Here is a 12,649-nt window from a genome sequence, read left to right as displayed (position 1 = left end):
GGGGCTTATTCAAACGTGACACTTGAGAACATGGAAGGAGGTGGGTTTGAAGGCAGGAGAAAAGTGCTGATACACTTGGCACACTTTATGTTGGAGAAGGGGAATTTTGAACAGCTTTTGAAAGGGCCAGAAGGAATAACCTGGCAGGAGATGCAGTGAACACACATGTAGTGTGCAAACTGGCCATCTTCTGTACACAGTCGGTCTTGAGCACGAAAGTGAAATCAAACGATAGGCTTTTGTAAAAGTTATCTAACAAATTATCTATGCTAAAAAAAAAAGTTGGGTTGTCTTCTAGGTGTATATATACTGGAAATATTGATGAATAACAATCCATGCTTTTTTAGATGATAAAGAACAACCTTGGGGGAGAACCCCAAAACCAACAAACAAAAAAACCCCTTACTGTTCTAATTTTGATGTCTAAATGTTCTGTCAGGAGGTAAGACGAGGGCTTATGTGTGCTGTTCCCGTACTCACTGAGCAGGAACTTGACTCTCCTTGCTTTAGAAAGCTTTTAATTTTTGCTAATTTTCTCCCAACACCCTTCATATCGGTCATTTCTTACAAGTACGCTGTGATTGTGATGTTCTTATTCTAACATCTTTTAATGAGTATGTTTTAAAAGTACTTTACATAGGTTAAGTGGCAAGCAACAAAAGCTAAGGAATACCTAATCAACCTGCTATATTACTGTTGTATATTTACTCTTTTTAAATAGAGATTTTACTCAACATAGAAACGTATTACTGTCAAACCTCTCACTTCACTGCGTACTCTTTTCAAATTTCTGATGAGCCCTTGGTGCAGTTTTAGCCTGACTTCTGTGGTCTTCTGCTTTAATACGTCTGGCTCAAGCTACAGCATATTAAAACTGAGACTGGCTGCTCTTCCTATTCACTTTCTAAATTCTCATTAATGCTTAACCAGATATTTTTCAGTAGATGCAATTGCTGTGATGACTTACAGCATGTTACTGCTTGACCCAGCACAGGAATGGAAGTGTCCGGTGCAAATTCTAACCTGAAATAAAACGAAGTCCGTGCTGTGTAACTCGACAAGGTGAACCGAGCCGTGCAGCAGCCCTCAGAGCGAATTTCCTGGCAAGTCGATTACAGTCAGTTTTATAATGTGCAGGCAAGGCTTCTTTTGAATGAAAGGCTTCTGTCAGATTCGTTTGGTGGTGTTTAATTCTGATTTTGTGCTTGTTTCAAGGACTAAGTATCTAATTCACTTGGCCACTGTGGATGTAGAGTGTCGCATACTGAAGGGAGCGTTGGTTAGCAAAAGCATTCGTGTGGCACGGCGCCAGTTTTTTTGTGTATCATTCTGAAACTCCTGCTTACAGCAAAGATCTCATTATTTTGTCTAAAAAAGGCAAATAGCATCCAAATACTATTAATCTTGATGAAAGCCTACTACGCAGCGAGGCAATTAGCTAGACACATGGAGTACAAACTAAGACCTCAGAAAGCAGCAGTTTCTTTTAAGTGCACTTCGTATTTTTTCAGTTTTATAGAATGGAGGGACCTTATGCAAAAATCTGCAAGATGCAGTTTCAAAGCATGTCGTGGGCTACATGAAAAGTACGGTTTCCTATATAACCTGCTTCCAGAGTCCTGCAGTGCAGAATATGGCCACAACTCGGTTTGTGGAAAAAGAAAACCCCCCGAGCCTGGAAGGGGGTTACGTGTCCCTGCTTATTCATATTCCTGAGTGGAGCTGAGGTGTATTCCTGAACAGTACAAATGGCAAGCGCAAATAAACGTGCCTTGCACTTCGATGAAGGGTTGCATCTCCCTGGTAGGCGCCTCTTCCACGTTGCAGCAGGACTCCAGAATTCTCCGCTTCTGGGAGCAGCCACCAGGAGCGACGGGCTGCCTCCAGGCTCCGTCTTTGACACCCCATCTCTAGATCATTGCCTTGCCCTCGGCTTGGCGTGCCTGCTGCTTCGGCGCAGTCGGTGCTCCCTGACCCAGCGTTGCCATCCCACCTCTCCAGTCCTTTACAGCTCTGCCACGAATCGGCAGAGTGTTCTGGTACCAGAGCAGATGTGGAGCGTTAAGCACGCAGGAGACAGTTCTCTAACGTAGTCTGTGTTGTGTATCAAATCTGTCCAGCAAGCATTCATCTCTTCTAGGAAATCTTGATTCCTGGATTACTCCCTTAGAACATCGTTTCCATTCCTGAATTTAGCGATGTTTTTCTGAGCCAGAGTTTTTAATGGGTTTGGGGCTGTTGCTGCTGCTTTTTCTTTGTGAGTAATTTTTTTCTCTCTCTTTTTTTTTTTTTTTTAACAGATAGGATTTAGACCTCACTGCTTTAACAAAAAACTTTTGTGTGGACTAGTTAAGGCCTGCATTAACCTACTAGTAAGGTAGAATTGCTTAGAATTGAATGGATGTGGTTCTCAAGGTGACTTGATTTTTTTTTTTTCCTTTGTCATCATGTATGTGCAAAAGTCTCTTCAAATTGAGAAGGTATTTCTGATAGCTCAGTACTCCATGTAGCTCTCAATGTAGAGTATCCCTAAAAATGGGGTTATGTTAAGAGCAATATTTTCCTAAACATTTGAAGCTGTTAACTTTAAATCTGTTGGTGCTGTTAATGTGTAGAGGAATTGCTCCTAAATCTGTATGTTTGCCATAGCATAAAAACCAGAACAGAAATACGGTTTGCATACATCTTAGTGGTTCTTCATTTGTCGGTGTGTTTTCTCGGAGCTGGGCTATCAAGCAAAGCATTGGAAAGATTCTTACTCCCCTAAATAGTTCTATCAGGAAAGAAATATTGTTTGGGTCTAATACAATTGTAATAGTCACACAAATCGTCTTCAGCTAAAAAACTATAGTGTCCTAGTCCTGATCGTCCGCTAGAAGCAGCATATCCTGGTCCTCTTGGCAGTTTTGCCCTGCAAGTGGCAGGACATTAGTCTTCCCGTGGAGGCAGACATTGCATTGTACCCATTTTTACAGAATTCTCGTCTGTGGATCTTGGCAATTCAAGCAGTATTTGAGGTATTTTCTTGGCTTATGCTTGGAATTTGCACCTTCTACCCATTTATCAGACTTGGAGGACTTGCCAGCTGCCTTACCCTTCTTGATTTCTTTCCTATCTTCAGTAAGAATTACTACAGCAAAAAAAATCTGCCGATATTCACTCTTGACAGAGTTTGGCATTCTTGAGAAAGCGCTGCCCTTTCTTTCCTGGCTTGATATCCATCACTCCCTGACGATGTCCTGAATTATGATTTTTTTTTTTTTTTTTTTTTTTAAAAGACAGTCTTCTGGGGGTGGAAAAAGCAGCCTCTGTGTCCAGCCTCTTCCAGCTTCTACCTGTAAGCTTTGGAATACAACAATACAGTAAATATTTTTCTGTCTAGATCCCATACGTGCAGGAGCTGGTGTTCTGCTGTCTCCCTGCCTTTGGTTATTCGTGATGTGCCAGCCTTGAGCAGGGTGCTCCGTTTACCGTCTCCCCCTTTCCCTGGTGTTGGCTTCCACGTTCTCTTGGAGAAGTGTGCGAAGTGTCGGGATGCAGTACTGCCATGGCTTTCCTCTCTATCTGCTTGTTATGTGTTCACGCTTAAAAATCTGGGGTGTTTTCCTGGGTTTGTTCCCTATCTTCACAACATGACTTTCCTGACTTGTTTCCCTACTTAAATATTTCCCAAAATGGTACGACTAGGGATGGGGGGTGCATTCTTATTTTGATCCTGATTCTTTGTCTTCCATTAAAACAAACCAAACCCTCGCAATCCTGAATTAATGGGCACACCCGTCTCCTGGTTGTTGTTTTTGTTGTTCTCCTGTAGGCTCGAGAACAGTACACTTTAGTTTATGAAGCTGGTAGAGCTTTGGTTGAACTTGATTATTTCAGTATATATCCTACGTACATTAACAAAAGTACTTGGTTATGATGGTATGCTAACTCACTGAGCCTCATAAAAGGATTTAAGTTTGAAATAGGCTGTTAAAGGACATTCTTATTTGGTGCTGGCAGGAAATTTATGGAATATATTTATATAGCCATTCTAGGTGTAGGGGTATTCTGAGTTATTGCAATCGACTGCTGCTCTCGCTATTCTAATTCAAAGTAATAAAACACAGAGAGTGTAAACTCGTTGCTTGTGACCCCGCAGGAACTGCTCTGCTTTGATATTTGAAGAAGGTGAAGAGAATTCCCATCATTGAGGTGGTTAGAAAACTGGATTAAAGTTGTAAACTCTTCAGAAAGATGTTTTGATTAAATGTGTGCCTAGTTTTATTTGATCTTCAAAGATAAACTTCTCTTCTTTGGTAAACTGTTCTCTTTGCCTAGTAATTAAGAAATGAAAAGTAAGTTAATATTACAACTGACTCTATGGAAGCCTGGTCTGTGTACTGTTTTTCTTAAACTCGCTGTTTCCTGCATTCTGGAGATGCCAGGAAAAATATGCCATGTGTAGCTGGGGAAAGACTGGTGCATTCCAAAAGCAACGATATGATATGCTGGGGTTTTATTACTTAAATAGCTGTATTCTGTGACTGTTACATAAATCTTTAGAATCACAGAACTCTGAAAATTATATACACATCAGTCTTTAATGGAGCTTCTGTCTTGGATAACTTGGATATGTGTTGGTCTGCTCTTAAACGGCCTCTAAACAGAATTTAACAAGGTACGGTTCTCTCATTTTCAGGGTCCAGCTCCTCCTCTGTCTTCTCATTATGAAATCCTAGTCTCTGTTATCTGGTGTCTCTTAGATTGTGGAGACTTCTGAAGATGGATAGATAGTTCTTACTGGAGTTTCAGTGCTCAGTCCAGACCTCATTTGTGGAAAAACAACTTGCAAGTTTCCTCTTCAGGGATTTTTCACTTAGTGTTTTTTTTCCCTTTGTAATAAAAAGCTGAAAATTTTGGTGTCTGTATTTTGCTTGGTTTCAGTCCAGTGCGGATGTGTCTTTCTGTGGTTCACACTTAGTGATCATACACATGTTTCTGCGTTGCTTGCTAACGTGCCGGCCTCCTGGTCCAGCTGCTGGGGTTGCCATCACGAGCTGTCTGACAACTCGTAGCGGAGACCCTGTTTCACAACCAAAACTTGGGTTTTGATTTAATGACTTGAAAGGGCAAACTGGATTATCTAAGTGTTCAAAATTGCTGGGTTTTGTCAAGCTCGATCATTTTAGCAGCGTAGCCATGCCGATACCTCTGGCGTGCCTCCGCCTCCTGCCTTCGTCGTGGAGGTGCGCTCGAGGAACGCGCTCAGCGCCCTCCGGCAGCGGCTGGAAGTCGGCAGCCTGGGGTACAAGAATAGAGCAGCCGCCGAAGGACACCTCTCTCAAATACTCTAGCAGGCCCCAGCGAGTTTGGTGTTTTACATGGCTTCTGTTAAAGTAAGGCAGGGCAGGATTAGTGGGTTTTGGATGCCAAAGCTTGTGGACTTACTGTTGATACCAGGCTGTGAATTCGGGTGCAGACGACAGGGTCCGCAGTCAAGCCAGCGGTTGCTCAGAGAAGCAGTGCCTTGCCACCTTCTCCCAGAATCCTCACCTGGAAAATGCCCCTAGCTTAACTAAAAGCACTGTTAATTAACCTGCGCTTAATCTTTGTTCTCTTGTCTCTTTCCCTCAGGAATACAAACAGAAGCTTGCTCGGGTAACCCAGGTCCGCAAGGAGCTGAAATCCCACATCCAGAGCCTTCCAGATCTGTCACTGCTGCCCAATGTCACAGGAGGTCTGGCGCCTCTGCCGTCTGCTGGTGACCTGTTTTCAACAGACTAGAACAAACGGTGTCCCCCGCTTTCCATTGTTACCAGCAGAAGTGAGAAGACTGGTGTTGACTGGAAATCCAGTCTTCCAAGATCTCCAGTAGCAAGGAACTTGCAGACCCTGCTTTCGACCTCTTGGCTGCTCGTGCTCGGCCTCTCCCTGTGTACACTGGCTCACGCTGAGGGGAGGAAAAAGCGAGTTTTTGTGAGCTCTGAGGGGAGTGGCGATAGTCCATATAGGCAAACTTTTCTCATATTTTTCCATACTCTTTAGTTGCTGTTTGCTCTTAGCACTTGTTACCCCCACAAAAGTCATGTGAATCATGTACCTACATACATGGAAAGTTTTCAAAGAAAGGTTGACCATACAACATTTTTCCTCCATAAAAGTATTGTATTATTTCTGAATAAGTCTTTTCTGTTCTAGCTGGGTTTCTGAACCTCATCTCTGAGAGCAGTAGAGTGGCTAGCGGGCTTCGTTGGGGGGTGTGCGTGCAGGTGCTGTACCACGTCAGCGTAAGAAGGCGGCGTCTACTGAGCAATGGTACAGAAAAATATTTTTCTTAAATCTACAGTTCCTCGTTCTGTTGTGGGACTGACACGGAGATAGTTCCTATTTGGCACGTACGTAAATTGAAACTCACCACAGGCAATAAACGTAAGCAGCTTTTCTTTGTGAATTAGAGAGAGCTTCACAACTTACGCTCTGCTGAGCAATGCAGAACGGAATGTTACCTAAATGAGAGTGGAAGTAAACTTTGTTCTAGCTACCTTAGATTTATACCACATTTTTCCTCTTCGTTACACAAAATCAGATGGTCACGGAAGCTTTGGTTTAACAAACCGAGAGGCTGGAATGGCGTATTGCAGCTGGCGATTTCCCGGTGACAGGCACTGTCCGATCTACTCTGAGGTGGTTACATTGGAAATACTACGCTATAAAGCCTCTCCATGGCTTTAGAGAAGTTATTTGATGCGCAGAAGTTAAATGTGGTATAAATATTTATTTATATAGAAAATAGACCCATATATATGCACATATCCTGTATGCACATGTACCATGTCCATGCATGTAGATATTAGAAGGATGTACTTAATTTTGTGTCACAGATTATTGTGAGTTGATTTTTATAATCAGGAAAAGTTAAAAGAAAAAAAGGTGGCAAATTTAAAATACTCTTAATTCCAGTGTGTTGCTAGCTAATATTTTAGCTGCCATGGATGTAGTTACATTTCGGTTTGTGTGTTAGGTCTAACAAGCTGGACTCTGATCACTGAAAACCATTCCAGTTTGGATAACAATTCTGTTTAAATTTAGCACCTCTCACTAGAAAACATGTTAAGTTTCTGGAAACGCTTGATCTGATAACACAGGTTTTGTCCCACAGAGGCTGAAATCAGTTGTGCTGTGTTTGTGCCTCCCTATGGTCTCACGCTGCTGTTGTCAACGACATGAGAGGAAACCTACAGAAAGGCAAAGCTTGTTCTGCATCCTCATTAATTTATTTTACAGGGTATTCGGAGCCTATTCAGCATTCAGTGAAAACAAATAATACAGCATTTTTTGGTCATTAAGTTGTTAAGAAGCTCGCGTCCTTTTCTTACTGACACTTCGTTTTGTCCTTTTTTTTTTTTTTTTAAAAACTCCTCGCACCCTTACTGCCCAGCCAAGAAATGTGTTTTTCTCTTTAGTTTACAGGAAATTTTCCAGTGGCAGAACTATTCTTTCCACGAATTGGTTTGATTGTACAGCCTGTATGGTCCAAACATTATTTAGATAAAGCACTGTACATTCTCTCTGCTTTTGCCAAAAATGAAAAACAAAAAATCCCTCCCAAACCTCGACAACCCAAACCAAAAGACTCATTTCTGTCCTGTCTCAGCTCGGGAGTTACCCTGAGGCTGTTTGAACCAGTAATTCTTTTGACCATTGATCGAATGTGTATCCATTACGGGACAAAAAAGCTGTCATAAAAAAGTTATGTAGACGTGTTGACATCTCACGCTGGTGTTTTGGGCAGATCTTCTGTGAGAGAGTTGTATGTCTTTTTTTTTTTTTAATTGAAATGTTTTGTTTTGGTTTTTTTTTCCAAATATATGTGTGTGTTTTATTTTGCTTAATTTAAATGAAGTCTTGTGGTTTTTAATTTTATGTTTTACTTTTTGGGCAAAGGGCATCTGGTGAACTGGGTGACATTCTCTCGAGGTTAAACAGATTTCCCCAAGGTGTGTCTTTTTTTAACAAAAGCTTAAATCTGTATATGAATTGATTTAGGAATTAATTTAGACATATAGGCTGCCATTTGTGGCAGCAGTATATTCTGAAATGTCTCATAGATATCTATTTTTGAATAAAGAGGGTGTCGTTGAACAGCAGCGTTTCTGCGTGTTTTCCACGGCGCAGGTGTTGCTCTGGCACGCCGCGGGCTCGGTCCGGGCTCTTGGTCCCCTGCAGTCGGGGACGGCGACGGCCCAGCTCCGCGCGGTCGCGGTTGCGGAGCGTCGCCTGAGCGCGCCGCGCCACCCGCCGCGTCCCGGCCGCCCGCGAGCCCGAGCAGCGCGCAGCGTTCGCGGGGGGCTGCAAGGAACCGGACTAAACCACGCTCCCCTGCGCCAGCCTCTGATTTGAGGGGCACAGGGTACAGAAGGCTAGCTGCTTAATTCATAAATTCGTTTAGGTTACGTGGGGGACATGTAAATAATGACTCTTAAAAACATACAAAGCAACAAGCAAAAGCCGACCCTGGAGGCAGGGAAGGGCCGCATTCTGCCGGGCGGTGATCCTCGCCGAGGCCTTGGGGGGCTCGGGGTAGCTACTCCGCAGTGCTCTCCTTGGGCAAACCTAGTAATCGCTTCACGTGCCTCGGAGGGGATCTGTAAAGCCACTTACGTTTTTATGCCAATTCACCAGTCTTCCGTTACAGAGACTGTATTTAGTGCTGCTTTCATAAAGGGCCTGCAGAAGACTGATGTGCAGCTTTCTGTGAGCAGGAGGGAGTCTGATGCGATTCCTTCCAGTGCAAAGCCACCTTTGCGTCCCGTTTGCAGGGACTCGAGTCAGGTTTTCGAAGGCGTAAGGTGTGGCTAGGTACTGGTGGCCTTTCTTGCCTTTGAGAATCTGGGCTGGGTTTTTTTGTTTTGTTTTTTTAAGAACTGAAGCAACTGCCTCCAAAAATATTTGACTGTTATGCAGCTTTCTGTGCAGTTAACCGCTTCAGTGCACCGCGTGTGTTCCCATCGCCGTGTAACGAGCAGGTCCGTACCCGTCCGTAGAAGGTGAGAACTCGGCCCTGGTTAACAGCGCGTGGTCTGTGAGGTCGCAGGCTGTAGCGGTGAGGGGAAGGCAGCGCTGGCGTGGCTGCAGCGCGGCGGGGGTGGCGAGCGGCCGTGCTGCCTGGCGCCCGACGCCCGCCCCAGGGCGAGATGGCTGCGGGCTTAGCCCAGGTATTGACTCGGGCCAAGTGCTGATACGTTCCCTGGCCAGTTCCAAACTTTATGTATGTTTAAGATTAGATAAGAAAAGTATAAAACGTGCCTCATGCCATCTGAGAAAAAACGACCGTGTAAAACATTTGAATGAAATGTCACCATAGACGTAGGGCAGTCTGTTAGCAGAGCGAGACCGGGAAGCGCGTTTGCCGCGGACTTCGCTTGCCATTCGGCAAGTGCCGCCGGCACCGGCCGCCTTTTCCCTCTGTGAGCGTTGCTTGGGTTTGTAAGGTTGGGGCCCACCGAGGCTCCCGGGGCTCGTTGCGTTTTGGAGGCTTTTGGATAAACAAGCGGGGAAATGAGCCAGAAGCACTGGGAAGCTTTGGACGCCTCGGAGGTTCAGTGTTACTGCAACGCAAAGATAAAGGATTTTGCATCAGCACTAAAAGTATTGGTTTTGTACCGTCTCAGAAAGTAAATTCTTGTTTCTGTAGCCAGGTAAAATCAAAGTCAAGTCTGAATCGGTAGTTTATAAAGCAGGATAAAAACGTCCCTGTTAAAATATGGCAAGGAAAGAGTCTCGGATCGAGAGCTTCGTGATACGGGAAATGCCAGGGATGGTTTCGCAGGCAGGAGGCTGTTGGGTGGTGATGGGAGGGCCAGGGTGGAGGCAGCAGGCTCGGTGGAGCGGCATCTGATCTGGGAAGGAAGAATCAAAGTCTGGGGTTTTACGTGCCTCCGGGTTTGGATTTCGCAGCTTTATGCGTGTGGCAAGAGGATCTGGGACGCGCAGGGGAGGGCCTCCGTGCCCGGCAGCGTGCCGAGCGGCGCGGTGAGGTGTCCAGCTCAGGGCTTCTCTGGGAGGTCCAAGAAGCAAATAAGCTGCTTTAAATAAGCTGTTGTGAAAAGCAAGGTCTTGTGGAAAGAGGATTGAAAGGAAACGGGTGTGAATTACAACGTAAATGCCTTCATGTCTTCTAGAGAGCTGCTGCAGCCTTTCCTTTCTCCTTCCCCGCTTTTTCCACTTGCAGGAATCACATGAAAAGTCTGCTGGAAGGCAACCGTAGGTAGAAGATTGTGTCTTTATTAGTATTTTCAGTAGGGGCTTCACATGGCACCATTTAGCAAGAAGTTCAATAAAGGGTAATACCCTACCAAGCCTCCACATATGCTGGAGCAGCTGAAACTGCACGGTTGTTCTGGTCCAGAGCGCAGGAGGGTTTAATGCAGGAGCGTCCAAGGCCCTTACGCAGGGGATCCGTCCTCTTGGCTGCAAAACGCCCTGCGCAGGGAGGCGGTGCCGGGGTGGGAGACGAGGCGTGGAGGCCGGCTTCGCCCGGGGAGGGGGCGGCAGCACTGGGAATGTGCCCCGAATCCCATCTTGGCATCCCCTTGTTCTCGTTACTGAGCTGCCCAGCTTCTGCTGCGTGAATCAGTGAAGCGGCCACTCCAGTGAGATGATGGGACATATGCCACTAATTGCCACAGCAGATGACGATCGTCTACTCCACTGCCATTGTCAAATATGGGGTTTGAGATATTTTGTATGCTGTCCAGGGAATGGAGGCTGAAGTGTGTATTGATGTAGTAGGACACCCAGTTGCGTTCTCCCTGCATCTGCCTCGTATTTTTTTGGCACAGAGTTAACTATGAAACATTCTTCTTCACTTAAAACTGTGTAAGTGTCTTTTCACAGTTTTTCTGATGCTCTGCGGCGAGGGAAGCTTAATATTTGTCTTGGGAGACTGAGTAGCTTCAGACATGTCTTCTGCTCTGTTCTGATCAGCCACGCTGCCAGCAGCGGTGGGGAAAACCCAAAGCCTCCTCTCGGCTTCGCCGTGGCTGTGGCGCCGTGGCTGTGGCGGGGTTTGCGGAGGAGCCTGGCATGGCGCTGCAGACCCCGGGCCGCCGCGCGTCCCTCCCCGCGCGGGCGGCACCGGCCGGGGCGCAGGTGGGGAGGCTCCGGGGGAGCAGCCAGTGCTGGTTCCAGCGGCGCAGCCAGGGAGGGCGATGCGTGAGGTCAACGAGCGCTTTGTGCACAGAAATACCCGAGCACAGGGCAGCCTGAGGGGCAGGCCTTTTGCAGCCCCGTCAAGCCTGGACCCTTGAAAGTGCTTGCAAATAGATGTCTCTGAGTTCTCCTCCGCTCGGGAATTTTCTATGGTGTTGCAGCCTGGCTGGGTCACTGTGACCAATGTGCTGCTGCTGCTGAAATGAGTTAGTGTGAGAACTGATAATAAGTCATAAGCAGATTTAGGGTCGTGTCTTTTCCTTCTGGGAAGAGGAATTCTCTTCTGGGAAGAGACAAGTGGCTGACCGAAAGCACGCCTGTCTGCTGCAAGCGCCTGGCTGGCTCTCGCCAGTCTCCTTACTGGTTTGTCTGTGTACGTCCAGCCTGGGCAGGACGGGGACCTGCCCTGCCGAGCAGAGGAGAGCCAGGACCAAAGCCACGGGGCTGGGCTGGGGGGCCGTCCCCGCCTGGGGGCTGCGTGGCGGGCTCGGGCAGGCACAGAAGGGCTCTTTTGGTTGTATCTCTACTCGATGGCTGCGCTGAAAGAAGCGTCTCCCCGTGGTGTCCCCTGCAGCTCCCGCCGTCTTGGAAAAGGGGGATGGCTTCCCGCGGGAGCGCAGCGCGGCGCTTGCCAGCTGGGTTTTATTCTGTGGTTTTCTCTCGCTGCTTGCTGGTGCCTCGGGTGTCCGGTGGGGTCAGCGAGTGTGCACACGCGTCCGTGTCTGCGGAGCAGGAGGGAGGGCTCTGGAGAGGCAGCGGGATTTATGGTAGTTGGTTCTAGTCTTGGATCCATCAGGGAAGGTAAGTTAAAGGTCCTCAAGTCTAAAATGAGCTTACAGTCACTTCTTGGCAAGTCAGCATCTCTGGCGAGCTGAGATGTATTAATAACCTCTCCTCTAGATGTAAACAGTCTCACATTGCTTTGGCACTTGGGCTAATGCTGAATTACGAATTCTCCCGTGCAATCGATGCTGTAAACATTTAATCTATAATTTATCGCTTGCATGGCAAGAGTGCCAGTCTCGCATGGACGTAGCACGGTACAGAGTTCGGTGACCCAGGGGCGTGCGTGGGGAAGCCGCCACCGGGCCATGGCAGCCGATGGTGCCGGTTCTGCCCGGGGAGAGGCCCCGCAGCGGCTGCAGGACCGCTCACGCTGCTCTCGCAGTCCTGGAAGGATGACTGAGAAGGTGTGTGGGGCAAACACCCATGGGCTTGAGGTGCTGTAAGTAATTCGTTAGGCTCTGCAAACAGCCTGGAAGGGGTTGATGGTTGCTGGATAATGGGTGAGAAACCAGCTCTAAAGAGAGCCAAACCATAAACGCAGCATTTGGAGTCTCTTACAAGCTCGTTTCTCGTCAAAGCAGCCTTGCTCTGCCGAGCCTCAGATGGATGGGAGTGACCTTCAGAAATAGCTGTGCTAATGTTTATTTTATCAGGACCCAGCTTTGAACCA

The 12,649-nt window shown here is 46.7% G+C and overlaps 1 protein-coding gene across 1 annotated transcript in view; it reads left to right on the top strand.

The window, feature by feature from the left end:
* The window catches only part of RPRD1B (regulation of nuclear pre-mRNA domain containing 1B), a 28,302-nt gene extending 20,469 nt beyond the window's left edge, over positions 1 to 7,833 (top strand). Inside the window, exon 7 of the mRNA XM_082325921.1 lies at positions 5,617 to 7,833. Within this exon, the coding sequence (XP_082182047.1) occupies positions 5,617 to 5,766 (150 nt within the window). The 3' untranslated portion in view covers positions 5,767 to 7,833. The remainder of the gene's footprint in view (positions 1 to 5,616) is intronic.
* Positions 7,834 to 12,649: the final 4,816 nt, after the last annotated feature.

Source organism: Platalea leucorodia (assembly GCF_965183815.1).
Source record: "Platalea leucorodia genome assembly, chromosome: 13".
Taxonomy (NCBI): Eukaryota; Metazoa; Chordata; class Aves; order Pelecaniformes; family Threskiornithidae; genus Platalea; species Platalea leucorodia.
The sequence above is the reverse complement of the archived record's forward strand: the minus strand, read 5'-3'. Positions and strand labels throughout refer to the sequence as shown.